The sequence below is a fragment of the Macaca fascicularis genome, chromosome 14 (assembly GCF_037993035.2).
Source record: "Macaca fascicularis isolate 582-1 chromosome 14, T2T-MFA8v1.1".
Classification (NCBI taxonomy): Eukaryota; Metazoa; Chordata; class Mammalia; order Primates; family Cercopithecidae; genus Macaca; species Macaca fascicularis.
The window spans coordinates 33,471,996-33,489,799 of record NC_088388.1 but is presented as its reverse complement, the minus strand read 5'-3'; the positions used below and the strand labels follow the sequence as shown (position 1 = coordinate 33,489,799).

Genomic DNA, 17,804 nt, shown 5'->3' with positions numbered 1-17,804 from the left:
GGATCCGGCATAGGCACATGACACAATTCTGGGCAATGAGATATGACAGAAAGTCTGCTGGGAAAGTTTATTTTTCAAAGAAAGGGAGAGAACATTCCTTTCCCCCACTGTTTCTGAGAGAGAAACAAAAACACCTGATTCCTTGATGATGTCCTGAAACCACTGGCATTAACGAATCTAAAACTGATATAAGTCATGACTTCTTGTTACATGAGATGCTAAAGTTTTCTTCTTGTTTCAGTAACTTCTGGTTGGATTTTTGTTGTAGTTGATGGCGCTACTTTCAGCCAGATGCAGGAGACCAGCATACCCTAAGCTGATCAGTTTACCCATTAGAAACTCGCTTTTCCTTTTCACTGATTCAACCCTCTGCTAAATGTTACTTCTCTTGTTCTGGTTCCTCTGCTTCATCAAGAATGGAGGTTAACCTAAGACCTAAGACATGACAATGCACTTAGTCACTCTTTCCAAACATACACATGGGGGGAGATGCAAAACAACTTTGAAAATGAAAGAAAGCAATTACACAATGCAATACCTTGACTATTCTGTCCTATCACCCTTCCTGGTCCTTTGGTTGGGAGGACTTAAACTCTTATGGTAGGGTGGAGAGATGAAAATAAACATAAAGGAAAAAAGTGTAGGCAAGCCCACGGGAAATTATGTAAATTCTTCCGGATTCACAGCAGTGCTAAAATTCTCTGGTAATTCCCACAGGAGCCAAGACTACCTCTGAAACAGTCTAACTGTTGGAAACCACCAGTGTCTGGCAGGAAGCCAACTATAACAAGGGCAAAAGATATGCCGTTTCGGAGAGTCTGGACCAATCCCAGGGACCCAGGCCAGCCTGTGGCCAAAGTTGTGAATATGCAAAAACTGTCACCAGTCTCCACTCCCTTTCCCGTTCCCTTCCTAGTCCCCTTCTTTTTCTAGCCCCGATCTTTTTCTCCCTGCTCCTCCTCCCACTCCTCCTTCTCCCTCACTCACTCAACAATTCATATCCTGCTTGCCTGATGAGCACAGAAAGTACTAAGCCGCCTACCTTAGGACACTTGCATTTCAGCAGGGAGCTCTTACACGCCCAAGGTAATGCTCCTCTATTGCTAGAAATTCAGGCTTCGAGGCTGGCTGTGGGAAGCATGTCTGGTCTCAGGCACAGTACTTCTTGTCCCATGCAAAGTCAGCTGGTGGGAAGCGGGGCGGGGGATCCAAGGAAAAGAAGGGGACTAGGAAGGGAAGCAGGGATTCAAAGACTGGATTCCCAGCTCTCACTGCCAGCCAGTGGGGATGTACAGGGTCACAAAGACATTGCCTCAAATGTGGAGCTGTCCTCTGCTAGCTCATACAGGACCTTGTCATGCTGACTTATGATCCACGGATCTCAGTTAGCCAGAATCCAGCATAGCCTGATATTTAGCAGGTGCTGTTTATGGAACGAATGAACGAACGAACATCTGTTCATATACACAGACACCACGACTATCTTGTTCCCCATTGTATCCTCAGCACCCAGTCCAGTGCTTAGGCTGGAGTAGGAAGAGAGTAATGATTCATTAATTGACTGAAAGAGGGCGTCACAAGAAAGGGACTTGCATCTATGCTGCAACGACATCTTTATTGCAAGGGCAAGAAGCACATCCCAGATCTTTTTGAAAACATCAGGGATGGAGGTGGGAGGCAGGGCAAGATGGAGGAAATTTCTGGGAGTACAGCTATCTAGCTGTCATGGTTCAACTATGGTTTCAGTTTTCTAGGGTTTCTTTTTCTTTTCTTTTTTTTTTTTTTTTTTTGGAGACGGAGTTTCTCTCTTGTTTCCCAGGTTGGAGTGCAACGGCATAATCTCGGCTCACTGCAACCTTCCACTCCCAGGTTCAAGCGATTCTCCTGCGCCAGCCTCCGAGTAGCTGGGATTGCAGGCGCCTGCCACCTCGGCCGGCTAATTTTTGTATTTTTAGTAGAGACAGGGTTTCACCATATTGGCCAGGCTGGTCTCGAACTCCTGACCTCAGGTGGTCTACCTGGCTCCGCCTTCCAAAGTGCTGGAATTACAGGCATGAGACACCACCGCGCCCAGCCTTCTAGGGATTCTTAACCTGGGGCTCATAGGTGGGGCTTCAAAAGATCCATGAATCCTCCGACTCTTTAATCAAGCACCGGTGTCAGTAGCTGTATGTGCATTTTTCTGGAAGAGGATCATGGCTTTCAATGAGTTTCAAAAGGCTGAGACTGCTGGAGACCTGCACTGTCCAAAGGGTAGCCATTAGTCCGGTGTGGCAATTTAAGTTTAGATTTAAATTAAAATTTCAGTGCCTTACTTACACTAAGCTACACATCAAGTGCTCAACAGCCACGACCTACAGGACAGACCAGATAGAGTACACTTCCATCACTGCAGAGAGTCTGATGGGACAGATATCTGTATTGGTAGCATTACCACCTGAATACAGGTAAGATTGGATCCAACTAGTGCTTTTGTAAAATGAGTTGCCAACATTTAGAAATAAAACATAAAAATCTAAAATCCTGATTTCATTTGGGAAACAGGACTATCTACCAGCGTGGGGCCTGCGTTCCCCTGGCAGCTGGAACGCACGGTACTGCTCCCTTTAGAGGGACTCTCGGTCATATAGAAGTTTCCCGCTTGACCCTCCTTGACGACTGACAGTGGGACCCTCGTTTCCAGGGGACTTAGCCGTCTTGGTCTCCTTCCAGGCTCGCGTTTGTAACCAGACTCCAAATTTTGCTAAATGGGGTTAAACTGGGTTTCAGAGCACATTTTAGAGCAGGGTCTAGGGGTCAGTTGGAAGTCGAGGAGGGGCAGTGCCTCCTTCCTTACAGTTTTCCGGAACTGTAGGAAGTCAGAGGGAATTTTATCCTGAACATCTGTTGCTTGACAAAGAAGTTCTTCCCAGTCCTCCTCCGAGCTCTCCAGTCCCCAGCCCAGTTCGCCCGGGCCCGCCCCTAGCAACGAGATCGCGGGGAGGGGCCGAGGCGAAACATTAGCCCCGCGCCCACCACCCCAGCTGGCGACGTGGCTCCGCGGCCCCGGCCTCCCCCGGCAGCGCAGCGACCAATGGGCGCGTGAGCGGGACCGCCCGCAGCTTCCCAGCCCGAGGCCCCGACGCGCCTCTCTGCTCCGGCTCAGGGCGGGCACTGGCGGAGGGACTGGGCCGTCCCCTCCTCCGCGCCGGCCCCGGCCCCAGCCCCGCCGCCGTCGCCGCGCTCCAAGCCCCCATTCCCGAGCTGCCGCTGTTGTCGCTTGCTCAGCGCCTCCCTCCCGGCCGCCCTCTCCTCCGGACGATGGCGCGCGGTGGCCGTGGCCGCCGCCTGGGGTTCGCCTTGGGACTGCTGCTGGCGCTGGTGCTGGCGCCGCGGGTTCTGCGGGCCAAGCCCACGGTGCGCAAGGAGCGCGTGGTGCGGCCCGATTCGGAGCTGGGCGAGCGGCCCCCTGAGGACAACCAGAGCTTCCAGTACGACCACGAGGCCTTCCTGGGCAAGGAGGACTCCAAGACCTTCGACCAGCTCACCCCGGACGAGAGCAAGGAGAGGCTGGGGTGAGGCCGCGGCCAGGTCCCCCCGGGGGGCGGCGCAGGTGTCCAGGGGCCGTCTGGGCGGGAGCCACGCGGGATACCACCGCCAAAGCGAAAGCGAAATCGCGCGCGCGGCCCCGAGGGCGGGGGCCTGCCCGACTCGGCGCCGGGGCTCAGGCTGAGTTGCCGGAGGGCCCCGGGACCCCAGCGTGGAGATCGCCGCCGCGCCCCGGCCTGGGTGGTTTCTCGCGGGGAGGCGAGAACGTGGCAGCGGCCGCGGTAGCCAGGACGGCGAGGGCCCGCCCCCTCCCCCGGGTTGCATCAGAAGGGAAGGGAGAGAGTGCACAAAAGAAGAGTTTGTCCACAGTGGCCTGTTAGTGACATGAGTTCCTCCCTACCCTCTCGCAGTTTCTCTCTGATCCCCCACTTCCGGCGAGAAGGGCTTGAGACACTCGTTAAGAAGGTCTCAGGGATGAACATGAATGGATAAAAGATGAAGGGGCAGGCGAGTGACAGGCTTGCTTCCTAGTCTCGGCCAGGTGGTCTTGCCTTTTGCCTAATCGCCCTGTAAATCTATCGTAAGGAGGCTGGGCGCGGTGGCTCACTCCTGTAATCCCAGCACTTTGAGAGGCCGAGGCGGAGGGATCACCTGAGGTCAGGGGTTCGAGACCAGCCTGACCAACATAGGGAAACCCCGTCTCTACTAAAAATACAAAAATTAGCCGGGCGTCGTGGCACACGCCTGTAATCCCAGCTACTTGGGAGGCTGAGGCAGGAGAATCGCTTGAACCCGGGAGGTGGAGGTAGCAGTGAACCGAGATTGCGCCACTGCACTCCAGCCAAGGCTAGAGTGAGACTCCATCTCAAAAAAAATAAAAAATAAAATAAAATAAAATCTAGTGTAGGGATACAAAAATCCGGGGACACGCAGTTTCCGATTGGAAACACGAAGGAGCAGGAATGGAAACGGGTGGCCTGAAACGTTTCTGTTGGCAGCAGATGTCTGCATAAGCACTCAGTTCTTTGGCAACTGATTTGTTGGGGGCAAAAAGCTGGAGGGTGCTCTTGGTGGTGGAGGATTTTCACTCGGGCTGTTAAAGGCAGTTGAGTCAGGAACCAAACCCGGGAAACAAAACTTTGGCACATTTCAGTACACCCTCCCCGGGTCCCCCTGAGGAGACACTTGGGCATTGTGTGGAGATATCTGCTGGTCCTTGCTCAGAGGACCCAGCAGGCAGCCTGGTCCCAGATGGAGGCAGGGCTGGGGAAGAAACCAGCAGTCCTGTCCACTGGGCACCAGGTCTCAGATCTCCCTGAACCTGATTCCTGGGGGTGGAGGATCTTCACGTTCTGCCACATGAAAGAGAACACAGCCATCCCTGTGCTGGGGCCCTCCAAAGGCCAAAGTGTTTCATTGGAATATGAGGATAAATTATACCTATTGTGTAGGTGCACCATCTGCCTGCTCTGATAACAAGACCTTTGAACTTCAAAGTCACCTCCAAACAATTACCTTTTATCTTGCACAGTACTTTCTCTTCTCGGTTAGGACTTAACAATGGGGGCCATTGATGAGTTCAGTCAATTGTATTGCTTTGAGGCACTTGGAGACTGATTTATTCTGGAGCCCTGAGTGGTAGCCACATTGTCACTGGAGAGGAGGCAGGGAGAGGTTTTGGGATTTGGAAAACTTTATAAGGTGTGGTCCTACAGCTTCCAGTTAATGCCTTCATCATGACAGTTCAGCCTAGTAGTGAGAACAAGTGACGGTGGGGTTGGTCTGGATTTGATCCTTGTATCAACACCTTGACTTCATTCATTTATTCATGCAACAAACATTTGAATGGCTACTGTGTACCAGGCCCCAGTTTAGACAACTGGAAGATACAAAGATGAAACCTTATGCTCTAGGCATCAAAGTGCTTATAAGCAAATGTGGAGGAGAGAAGCACAAACTAGCCATTATGCACAATTGCTGCAATGATGGCCTATAAAACCTATGGTGAGCACATCCAGGAGAAGGAGCCACCAGGGCTGCAGGTTAGAGAGAGGGGATTAGGGCTGTCACCTGATCAGTTTGTAGGATGACTTGGAGGTTGCCAGGTGTACAGCAGGGGAAGGCCTTCCTGAAGAGAAAACAGCCCATTTCTAAAGGGTTTGAAAAGTGTTCTGGGGCCTGAGGGGTGGTGAGTCTGCAAAGCGGCAGGGAAGGGAAATGAGAGGTGGGAATGGAGGGGAAACCAAGGACAGAGCAGGAAGGACCTTGGTGAGATGGAGATATGTTATCCTGTACGTTGTCAAAATGTCATAATCCCCAAAATTCACTGGGAAAGTCAGGCTGGCAGGAGGCAGTACGCAAAGAACATAATCGAGGTATAGACTAGACCAGTGGCAGGGGAGAGGGGGTAAATGCCAAAGGGGCTTGGTCTCTCCGGATTCCAGGAGGCGATGTATCTATACACCAGTGGGAGGTAGAACTGGCAGCTCTTGCTCTTGACTCAGCAAGGGGGAGAGGAGGGAGGTAGGAATCAAGGGGACATCTGGGTCTCTGGCCTGAGCCACCAGATGGGTGATGGATGCACCATTCGCTTGTAGGTTAAATCTGGGGTAGAGGCGGGGTAGGAGGTGCTGGAAATTATGGGTCCAGTTTGGGATGGGGCTGTGTGTGAGAAGCTGCCCCTCTGTCCACAGCTTGTTTCAGTGGTCCCCTCCGTGATTGGGCTGAGGAGGAATGAGTGTGGCTGGATCTAGGCAACTTTGTCACCATTACCTGTCAGTCTTGAAAATGTGACAGCTCTAAGGCCCCTAAAGACACCTGGGCCAGAGGTTTGCAAAGTGGGAACCCGTAGGCTGCATGCATTCACAAATATGCCACACAGTGTAAATTACTTGCCCACATTTAAAGTTTGAATGATTTCACATACAGACCCCCATATCTGGCTTCTCTTGACACCTTTATTCCCATGTGTCAGTCATCCTCTGCAGCAGAGTTGGTCAGCCCTGTTTGGCGGCTAGCAGGGTATCTCCAAGTGGCAATAGGTCCTATTGAGAGGTTTTGCTCATTCTGTTACCTGTTGGTGTTGAGAACAAATGATGATGGAGTTGGTCTGGGTTTGCTCCTTGTATCAACACCTTGATTTCATTAATTTATTCATGCAACAAACATTTGAATGGCTTCTGTGTAGCAGCTACCATCCGCCACTGATCTAGATTATCATCTTTAGTGAGGAAAGGCATGCATTCTCTCCTTTATTCCACACAACATTCCTTGTGAAGTAGGTGTTCAGTTTATACATGGAGAAACTCAGGGAGTCAATACACTTGCCCAAGATCACGCAGATAATGGGGACCAGAGGGAGGACGGGGATCCAGGTGTTCTGATGGAAGTGCTGGGCTTCATCTCCACCCTAGCTGCCTTTCCCAGGATCTCATTTGAGATTGTTAAAGAGAAGGTTAAGATCTTATTTATTCTTACAACAAATATTTATTGAGTGCTTACTATGTGTCAGGCTGAGCTACGTCCTAGATGTTTATTTGGCATAGACTAGATGCTATCCTTTCCACAAAAGAGGATTGTAGTCTGATGTCGTTAGCCTGAGATTCTGTTTCCCAGTTGGCTTTGGGTAACCCGTTGGCATGTCTCCACTGTGTCCCCAGGATTGGAGCAGTGCTTGGCACATACCTGGGCTCAACACTGCACAATGTTAAAATAATTCTGCTGTGTCTGACTATGATTTCCTGGGGGAAGAAGCCTGAAGACGCTTGAAGTTTAGTGTTTTAGTCTTTTTTTTTTTTAAGACACGTTCTTGATTTGTTGCCCAGGCTATGATGCACAGCGGTGCAATCATAGCTCACTGCAGCCTTGACCTCCTGGGCTCAGGCAGTCCTCCCACCTCAGCCTCCTGAGTAGTTGGGGCTACAGGCATGTGTCACCGTGCCTGGCTAATTTTTAAATTTTTTGTGGTGTCAGGATCTTACTATGTTGCCCAGGCTGCTCTCAAACTCTTGGCCTTCTACCTCAGTCCTCCCACCTCAGCCTTCTGAAGCATTGGGATCACAGGTCCAGCCTATCTTTTAGGAATGAGGCCTATTAAACGTGCAAATGAAGGGGCACTTTCAAGCTGTTAGTGATGTTTACACCTTCCTGAGAAAGAGGAGCTTGGGCTCTTGGGTTCAGGTAGGAGGTGGAGACATTGATTATTCACTCCTCCCCGTCTCGTGTACACCCTCCCCCCACCTAAAAAAAAGTTATAGGAGATTTTCTCTGTCAAACTACTGATGAATTTGTTTCCCACTTTTTATTAATCAAAGCTTAATTGCCAATCAGAAGGTCTGTTGAAAAGTGAGAAAGTTTTGCCACTGAAGCTGATAGAATTCCAGCCCCAAAGAACGAAATCTAGAGTTAGCCTGTATGACCTCCTCCCAGGTAAATGGACTACAAGGGTGAAACTTTTTTAAACACTGGGAATAGCCTGGGGGTGCTTTTGAAGTTCCCCACCAGAATGCTATCCTGGTTTGGGACCGTCTGATCTAGAGATGACAAAAGTGAGTTCCCAGCCTGAAGTTTGCTCTGGGCTAGCATTTAGGGTACCTCAGTGGAGTTCAGTGGGAAGTTCCTGAAACCTAGGCCAGCCGTGGAGCTGGTATAGGAGTCTTTACCCTAAGAGCAAAGGGTTTAAGGTTCCTAGAGCGGATCAGCTGGTCAAGTTTCGTGAGTAGATTCCATGATGTCAAGGCTCCTTCAGCCCTGACATTTGTGCTGTGTCCACCATCTGGTGTCCTCTTGCTTTAAGTGTCAAGTTTTTGCGTCCACCGTGGTGGGATTTAAAAAAACAAAACAAAACCCACTTATCTTTTGATTTACATACAATTTTCCACTTTTTGCATTGAACCTAAGCCAGAAGACACGAATTCTCACCCCAGTTTTGCCAAATACTGGTTGTGTAATCTTAGAAAAGTTATTCCATTTCTCTGGGCCTCAGTTTCCATTACTCCAAAATGAGGCTGTTGGACTACAGCAGGGAAGATTAATAGGTTTCATCTTACAGATCAGCTCTGATGCATTGGTAGTGGCCATCACCAGAGCACAGTGCTGAGAATTCTGAGAGCACCTCTAGTTTTATCAGGACAGAGGGGTACAATCCATTAGCAGTGTCTGCCATCGGCACTGGTCGGGGGAAAGCACATCAACCGTGAAAGCATAAACTTGAAGATTCCTTCCAGCCTCCTTAGATCATTGATTCTGTTGTAGTTGTTTGTGCATTTTAGATTGTGCAGGTGTTTGATCTTTTGCTGGACCAGCATCACACAAAGCCTTAATAATAGCCTTGTGCATGTGTGTGGGTTTCTTTTCTTTTTCCTTTTTTTTGTACTGCAGAAAGATTGTTGATCGAATCGACAATGATGGGGATGGCTTTGTCACTACTGAGGAGCTGAAAACCTGGATCAAACGGGTGCAGAAAAGATACATCTTCGATAATGTCGCCAAAGTCTGGAAGGATTATGATAGGGACAAGGATGATAAAATTTCCTGGGAAGAATACAAACAAGCCACCTATGGTTACTACCTGGGTAAGAGGTGCTGCAGGAGCGATGACACAGCGGGGGCCCGGGTCACAAGCTTTTTGTAGACTCTCTCCTCTCTCATCGTATCCACTCCCTTCAGGGAGATGTCACAGCCTCCTAAGTAGAACATGCTTGTATAACACCCTCCTCTGCAAACTCGGAATGTACTGAGTTCCTTACACTGAGTGAAGTTACAGGTGGGAGGGAAGGACCATGAGGGCTAATAAAAAGAATCCCTTAGATTGCGACCCCATCTCAACTTCATCTCAGAGGCACACACGGAGAAGAAAGCAGAAGGGAAGTGTGTCTGTGGTACGCTTTCAAAATGCTGCCTAATTCCAGATAGCAAGGATTGAGCGGGCCGGAGCAGTCAGGAAAGGCTTCCTGGTATGGGTGGTTTGGAAACTGGGGCCTTGGAGAATGGATTTATATTTGGAGAAGGTGGGTCAACTGGAGGGGCAAAGATGCAGCAATGCATGCAGTAATGGGAAGGGCTTGGATCCAAGACGAACAAGACCGGGAGAATGAAGAAGTGAGATTACAGAGGTACGGGGTGCAGACCTGCTGGGTGCATGGTGAGGATGGCCAAGAAACAGGCCCGAGGAGAACCAAAGATGCACGCACGCGGCCAGAATCGGGGAGATCTTGAAAGCCAGGCACGGTGTTGAGACAAGATGTTTTGGGTACCAAAGAACCTCTGTATGTTCTAGATCAAAGAATGAGATGATGAAAGCAGAGTTCTGCAAAGAGAAGTATGGCAGTGATATAGTCTAAAGCCCGCACTCTTAACCACTTGCAATAATTCCCCTAATATGCCCTGAGGCCTAGATTACAGGGTGGCTTGAGGGAACTGATATTAGAGGCATTCTGACATAAAATGTTTTAAAGAACTCAGTAGGTCGGGACCTTTTTGCCCTGTGTGTACCATTTGAGCATGAAGGATGAGTGATCTGGCAGGAAACGCCTTTCTTGGCAGCACAGTTGAAAAACGTTTCTGCATATATCCTGCAGGAAACCCCGCGGAGTTTCATGATTCTTCAGATCATCACACCTTTAAAAAGATGCTGCCACGTGACGAGAGAAGATTCAAAGCTGCAGACCTCGATGGTGACCTGACAGCTACGCGGGAGGAGTTCACTGCCTTTCTGCATCCTGAAGAGTTTGAACACATGAAGGAAATTGTGGTTTTGGTAAGATAAGTGAAGGGCCTGGGCTGGGAAAAGACCAGGGAGAAAACTGCCTCCAAATCTTGTCTCTTCCAAAGAGAGAACATTTTTCAGCCTGAAGGGAATTGGAGAAGGATTCCAAAGTAGAGTTTGTTGGAATACCTGTCTACCCAGTAAATTAGTCAAGTCAGGCTGGCTGCTGTAACAAATAGCCCCCAGTTATAGCCATTTAACACTAGCAAAGTTTGTTCCAGTCAGATGGACCTCCCAGGCTATTCTCTGAGCACAGTTGGGTACCCAGTTCTCCTCTAAGCACTCCTGCTTGTGCTCTGCCATCTTGTAGCTTCAAAGTCATCCTGGCAACACCCAACTGGCTGACAAAGGAAAAGAGAGGAAATGAGAAGATAGAGTCTTTGTTTACTGTTCTGCCCAGGGAATGACACATCCCCTTCTCTTATGTTACACTAGTCCCTCCTAGATATGAAGAGGCTGGGAAATACAGTTTAGATATGTGCCTAGAAAGAGCAAATAGGGGCCAGGCACAGTGGCTCATGCCTGTAATCCCAGCACTTTGGGAGGCCGAGGAGGTGGATCATGAGGTCAGGAGTTTAAAACAGCCTGGCCCACATGGTGAAACTCTGTCTCTACTAAAGATAGAAAAGAAAGTAGCTGGGCATGGTGGCACGCAGCTGTAATCCCAGCTACTCGGGAGACTGAGGCAGGAGAATCGCTTGAACCCGGGAGGCAGAGGTTGCAGCGAGCCGAGATCGTGCCATTGCACTCCAGCCTGGGCGACAGGGTGAGATTCTGTCTCAAAAAAAAAAAAAAAGGAAAGAGCAAATGGCTTAAGTGAGCAACTAGCTAGCCTCTGCCCCATTTTTCAGTTTTAAGGGACTTGGGAAAAGAGTAAGAAATGGGATGAATTGGATTGTTAAAACTGTGTGGAAATGTAAAGTAAAAATTGTGGCTGGAAGGGATGCTACCCTTAGGGGGTAGGTCTTTGGAGGGTGGGTGGATCAGGCCCTAGGCTTTGAGGAGTGACTCTGCTTGTAAGGCCTCAGAATGTAGTTGCTTTCCATAGTGTCTTGTTGGGTCCCAAATGTCTTCATTTTCCATGACAATTAAATAAATGCCATCACCTGTTTTCCTGGGCAGATGCACCAAGCCAGTTCCAACTGTTTCAATCCTGGGAAACAGATGGCTAGAGCTTTTGTTTACACGAGCTGTAGATGGTTTTAGTTATCCAGGTGGTGGAAGGGTCAGCTCATGCTTCATCCTCGTGATCGCCATGACTGTAAGGACTGGGCGGTGGCTCCAAGAATCATTCCTCTACCACTCACCATCCATGTAGTGATAGCTAATGTGGCAGAGGACAGTGCAGGTGGGGAATGATCCACAATGGATGATGAGCCTTTGGAGGTGGCTCTCTGCTCTCAGGTTTTCTCTTTGGTTTGGCCCAGGATGCCTCTGAGTTGCTGTGCCAATGAACAGTAAACTCATTTAATTATTGACCCAATCCAAAAAATGTAAATAAGGGGTCAAGTATACTAAATACAGAGCATAATACATTAAAAAATCAGTTATACTTTTATTTTTGAGTTGACCACTGTTTCACATTTCTCTGACACCAACTCAGTATTCATAGTCCTGTTAGCACTGGAGTCTATTCTTGAGGTCATGTAATCCAGTGGTTCTCAAACTGGTTTTCTCGCATGTTCCCCAGTGGGTGTTTTGGTTGGATGGTGGAGTTGGTTGGCCTGGCAGGGCCTGATATCATCAGAGTACCTCTGGGGTTACAGGTACATCTTGCTTTGAAGAAAGTGTTCTGCTCTTGAAATTGGGGTGGGGGATTAGGAACAGAAACTATTGCCTGTTTTTTACAAATAAGAAACTAGTTCCCAGGGAAGTAAGGAGATGAGCCAGAAGTCACCAAGCATTCAGCCGTAAAAGCTGGATAAAGGAGGACAATAGAATTCTCAGACTTCCTTAGAGCACATGGCCATTTTGCATTCTGTTTCACCCTTTGCTTCCTAGGAAACCCTGGAGGACATCGACAAGAACGGGGATGGGTTTGTGGATCAGGATGAGTATATTGGTGAGTGCTGACCTAGAGTCTTGCTCAGCTTCCCGACTGGGCCACATGCCCCCCCACCCACACGTCTGGCTACTTTCCCCAGACGTCTCTTTTAGCAACAGCTGCAAGTCTATAAGTCACTCCTGTGAACTTCCAGCCTGCTTGTCCCATCAACCCTAGTGGTGTAGTATCAGGGAAGTATTATTAGACCTTATTCAGTGGAAAAGGCTGGCCCTACACAAGGCTGGCCAACAGTTGGCCCCAGGCCTCTGAGAGGTGCCCTTCGTCACACTGCCTGGTTTTACCTTTGCAAAAGGGCATTGGAGACCCCATAGATTTACAGTGAAGATAGAAGAGACACTGTCAGGGCAAAAACTCTAAAACTGGACGAGGTCAATGGGGCCTAAAAGCTCTGAGTAGATGCAGTTGTGATTAACAGAACTGTTTATGTGTCTGAGCTCTTTGCAGAAAGGCATTCTTCTTAGAGAGATAAATGTTTTACAGAGTGCACAATTGCCCAATAATATTGTCATTTTGTGCCCCTCGTTTCCCAACCGAAGGATGGGAGTCCCATAGAGTCAAATTAATATATTTGGGTCTGAACCCACCATTGCTGTTTAGAGCGCTTCCTGGTAGCTCCAAATCCCCCCAGTCCAACCCCTGCTGGAAAGGACCAGAGCAGGCAACAAGGGCAATTCCATTTGATCCTTACCACCTGCTATGGCACATGGCTCCAGCTGCAGGCTCCCTTCTCATGGCAGCTCTTTTCCCAAGTCTCGATAAAGTAAAATCTGGAAAATCATTTGATTTAGGTGTTGACCTATGACAAGAGGAATGAAATATGTATAATTTTTGTACAGATTTTTAATCGAAGCCATTAATTACCTTTAAATGTAAAACCCAGAGCCCGAGTTGCTGTCTGTCTCTGGTTTTGTGGTTGTATTACTTTGCCACCCCAGACACAAGAACAAGTGGCTTCAGCAATGAAGAGCAGAGTTTCCTCTAATCATTAGAAATTATGTTTGATCGTGAGCCGAACACCGTTCCTCGTGTGTCATTGGTAACAGACAACGTAACTCTCGCCACAGTAATTAAAGTGATGTTGGTGGCACTACCCTGATAGAATGACATATGCTGACAGCTCCCTCATCAGAGGAAGCAGTAGTGCCTTCCTCTTGCTGGGTCCACATGCGAGGTCACGTTCAGAGGCGCAGACCTCTCACCGTGGCACTGGGGATGAAATGAGACTGACAGCAAAGACTGCATGGTTAAAACAAACAATGTAGTGCTTTTGATTGAAAGTGTGTGCTCTGCCCAGCCCTCCGGAACTGTACATTGAAGTGGTGCAAAGTCAGGGGCAGAACTCTTTGAGTGGCTTTGCCTAGAAGCAGCATCCCATTCTTTACACTGAATAGAGAGAGGGAGGTGGAGGCGTTGCGCTTGAAAATCAAATACGTAATGACTCACAGGCAGAGGAACCCAATGTATTGACTCGTCATTTCACTTCTTGGGGAGGCGACAAGTGGAAAGTGGGTGGTGGGGGGTGTAGTAGGAAGGGCACTGGAATTAGGAGCCCTAGCTTCTCAACCAATTAGCTGTGTGACCCTGGGATAATCATGTAATGGCTTTAAACCTCAGCTTACTCATCTGTAAAATGGGAAAAAAAAGTTAGCCCATTCTTGCAGGATTCGATGAAGCTTGAATTAGCTAATACATATTAAACTCTTTCTCAAAAACAATGTAGACATGTCAGTTAGGGGTCTACCTTGTAGTCAAGGGTCTTGTCTCTTTTTTTCCTTCTCTTACAACCTGTTCCCTTCACCACCTGACATTTCCAAGCTCTGCTTCCATTACAGAGAAACTGCCTGCAGAGTATCTCTCTTTTCCAAGAGCTACTGACACACACACAATGCAAAAACGTTTCCTTTTTCTTTTCCTTGCCATTTTGTAAAATGGGGATAATGACCCATCTTGTAGAATTGTTATGAGAATGAAATAAAATGACAAGTGAAAGCCCTTTGGAAATGATATAAACAATAGTACTAAACACAGTGGCTGAGACTCTGGGTTGAAAGCAGAGTGGCCATGTTCCTGTGCAGCCTCCAGCTCATATGAGCTGTGGGTCATTGGGTAAGACTTTACCTCATTGTTTTCATCTGTAAAATGGGAATTATAACAGCACTCACTTCGTAAGGTTGTTGTGTGAAAATCAAATGAAAAATGTCTGTAGAGCACTTTATACAGTATCTGGACCACAGTGTTCACTGTTAGTCATTATTATTAGTTTTCGCTTATGTAGTGCCAGTTTGGATTGTAGAGGGCTTTTACGTCAAAATGGCACATTTGATCATAATAGCCCCGTGATTTATAAATTATCGTCTCCATTTTACAGACAAGGAAACTTCAGGCTCAGTCACTGAACTAAGTCAAAAGCCGGGATTTATCTTTCGGCTTCTAAACTCGGTTCTTTCTACTCCACCATGTGGCCTTCATCATGAATAAATTATTGCATCGTTATCCCCAAGAAACTGCCTACCAGCTGTTTGAGTTAGGTCTCTGGATTGGTCATCGCCTTTCCTAAAGCTCAGGAGGTCAAGTTTTTTTGCGGGGAGGGGCGATTTACCTTCCCACTTTCCTTTGTAACCAACAACAACCTTCCCTTCTAGCGGATATGTTTTCCCACGAGGAGAATGGCCCTGAGCCAGACTGGGTTTTATCAGAACGGGAGCAGTTTAACGAATTCCGGGATCTGAACAAGGACGGGAAGTTGGACAAAGATGAGATTCGCCACTGGATCCTCCCTCAAGATTATGATCATGCACAGGCTGAGGCCAGGCATCTGGTATATGAGTCAGACAAAAACAAGGTATTTCCCATTCTTCTGGAATCACTGATTGAAGGGAGACAGTTTACATAAGATTGGTTTGGTTTTTTTTCTCGGCGATAGCGTTGACCCATGTCACCATGTCTTTATTGACTTTTCCTTCTTGTGGAGGCCTGTAAACTTGAGCTAATACCATGATAACCCACAGTAAAGTTATTAGGCCCGAACTTTCCTGGAAAGTCAGCTATGAGCCACAGACTTACATTAAGTCACACTTGCTAGGACTGCAGAACTTTGTGGGCAGGACACGATTTAAGAAGTATACCCCGTGTTGCCCTAGGATCAGCTTATTTATCCATTCATTGTCACCAGATATTTATCAAACATCTGTGATGTGTCAGGAACAAGGAAGCCCATCCCATTAAAGCCCAGACATCCTCAGGCAAACTCAGGTTTCTGGCTCTAATGCCTAGTACTTCGGTATCTATTGATAAACATTCAAATAAACAAATCAATAAATTTAGAAAAATTTCCTGCCTATTCCCCGCTTTGCTGATTGCCCCCAAATTCTCAGGTTATGCCAATAGTCAGGTTAGGCAGTGAGGCCATAAGAGGGAAGTGGCATTCTTGAGGGCCTATTTTGGGAAGACCAACACTGCTTGTGGACACGAATGGATTCTAGCTTCTGAATTACTCAGGGACTTCCCTGACGCATGTTAGCACAGTTTTCATAGCAAGAGGCTGTTCCAATTTGGAGTTTTGCAGTGCAGTCATGGTAGATGAAGGAGGTGCCCAGTAGCTTCTGAATTACTAAATATAGTATTTTAAACATTGCAAATCAATGAAATGACATGAACATCATGCTAAACTAGTACAGTTATCAGAGCTTCCGTGACAGAGCTCTTTCATCTCTTCTATAGGATGAGAAGCTAACTAAAGAGGAAATATTGGAGAATTGGAACATGTTCGTTGGAAGCCAAGCTACCAATTATGGGGAAGATCTCACAAAAAATCATGATGAGCTTTGATAGACGCTCACCAGAATATGGCAGACTGTCATAGGCATTCTGTTATTGTCTTGGATTGTTGCTACAATTGTCTAATTTACAGCAGTTGTGTTCCCACAAAAAGCAAGTTTGTACCTCGGATTGGGGTATAAAAATTGTTTTTCGCTCAGTATTTACTGGAAAATGGACATCACTATTCTTTCAGTAAGATTTCTCTCAAAACACATGAAAACCTTGGTAAATTGCAGTTCTCTCTGGGGATATCGTGGTACAACATGACTTTTTAAAAGTTTTGTTTTTTTTTTCCCCCCATTAAAACTTAAAGGGGAAGAAAACTTGAAAAACCCCTGTTCTTCAGAAGTTGAGTGGGTTGGGGGAGGCAGTGATACGAAGTGACTGCTATGTATTTTCACTACCAGATTTTTTTATATTTGCCACTGTTAAATAGTTGGAAAGGGGAAATTCTGATTAAGCAAAAGTGGTATCATCCTAGGTAAGCTTATTTCAGAACAAGTCTAATATTTCAGATTCTTTCTTCTCGACTTTATACTCTGAGCTGTTCCTTACTGTAAGTGGTGTGTATGAAACCTCCATGCATTTTCCAGTATGAATCTGCTAATATGCACAATAAATCCATGTCTTTGTTTGTTTTTCTGTTAAAAAGCAATCAAGAAAGATAATGTGAAAAAAGAAAGGAATTTAGAGGTAGGGAAAAGATGAATGTCAGACATTTGAAAAACTATAGTAAAATGATGAACACTAAATATACTTGAGAAAACTTTCTTGATATGCCAGTGAGGTAGGCCTGATCTTTGAAATAGTGAATAGGAATACAATGCATTTCCTCAATGATCACTGATTAGAATGAGGTGGTGGGATCCTTGGGAAGCCAAACAGAGCGGAGTTCTGGATCATGTCCCATCCAGTCCAGTGAATCCACGACCCTCGGACCTGTCCCCACAGAACAGCTTATACCATGGAATGAGGACAAGGTGATATTCTGAGCTGTGGACTGAACTGGCAGACACAACCTGTACAGATTGAAATTTCACCTTGTAAGGAGAAAGTGAATGAAATAAAGGATCCCCCTAAGGATTCTCTACTGTGTCCTGTGGTGTTTGACTTCACAGATGCTATTTGTGACATTATTATTCGTATAGTATAGAACGGTGGGGTTGGATTCCGTGAATAAGATTATAAAGGTTCTGTTTTTTTTATCCAGTTAACTAGAATGTTCAGAATAGACTCGTATTTACTAATTTAATAATATGCTTAATGCCCTTTCTTCTGTAGGTCATTTTAACTATAAAATCTTCCTGAAAAAGGTTTCAACTGGAAAATCCAGACTTCTTCCCTGGGCCTACAAGGCCCTGCAGGAGGAGGTCTAAGGGATCTGGCCCCTACCAGCAGTATCATCATCTCCTCACCTCTCTCCCTTTCACATCCCCTATATTCTGGCTTCACAGACTTTCTAGTCCTCAGACACACCGAGGTCATGCCCAGGTTGGGCCCTTTGCACTTGCTGCCCCCTCACCTTCAGAATACCCATCCCTCACACCCTCGGGTAACATGATGCTTCCTCAGGGGGGCCTTCCAGACCCCACTATTTAAAGTAATCCCAACTTGAATCCCGGTTTA

The 17,804-nt window shown here is 47.2% G+C and overlaps 1 protein-coding gene across 1 annotated transcript; it reads left to right on the top strand.

The window, feature by feature from the left end:
• The first annotated feature begins 3,234 nt into the window (after window positions 1–3,234).
• Window positions 3,235–17,264, top strand: RCN1 (reticulocalbin 1). The gene is made up of 6 exons (XM_005578289.5): window positions 3,235–3,554; window positions 8,908–9,101; window positions 10,107–10,285; window positions 12,296–12,356; window positions 15,002–15,201; window positions 16,080–17,264. Exons 1-6 carry the CDS (start codon window positions 3,301–3,303, stop codon window positions 16,185–16,187), a joined length of 996 nt encoding a protein of 331 aa, XP_005578346.1. The 5' UTR covers window positions 3,235–3,300; the 3' UTR covers window positions 16,188–17,264.
• The last annotated feature ends 540 nt before the right edge of the window (window positions 17,265–17,804 follow it).

What these genes read in the sequence shown, in the direction of transcription:
- RCN1 (XM_005578289.5), top strand. Translation starts at nt 3,301, where the DNA reads ATGGCGCGCGGTGGCCGTGGCCGCCGCCTGGGGTTCGCCTTGGGACTG. An exon ending in CACCTATGGTTACTACCTGG is followed by an intron (nt 9,102 to 10,106) that starts GTAAGAGGTGCT and finishes TATATCCTGCAG; the next exon opens with GAAACCCCGCGGAGTTTCAT. An exon ending in TGAAGGAAATTGTGGTTTTG is followed by an intron (nt 10,286 to 12,295) that starts GTAAGATAAGTG and finishes TTTGCTTCCTAG; the next exon opens with GAAACCCTGGAGGACATCGA.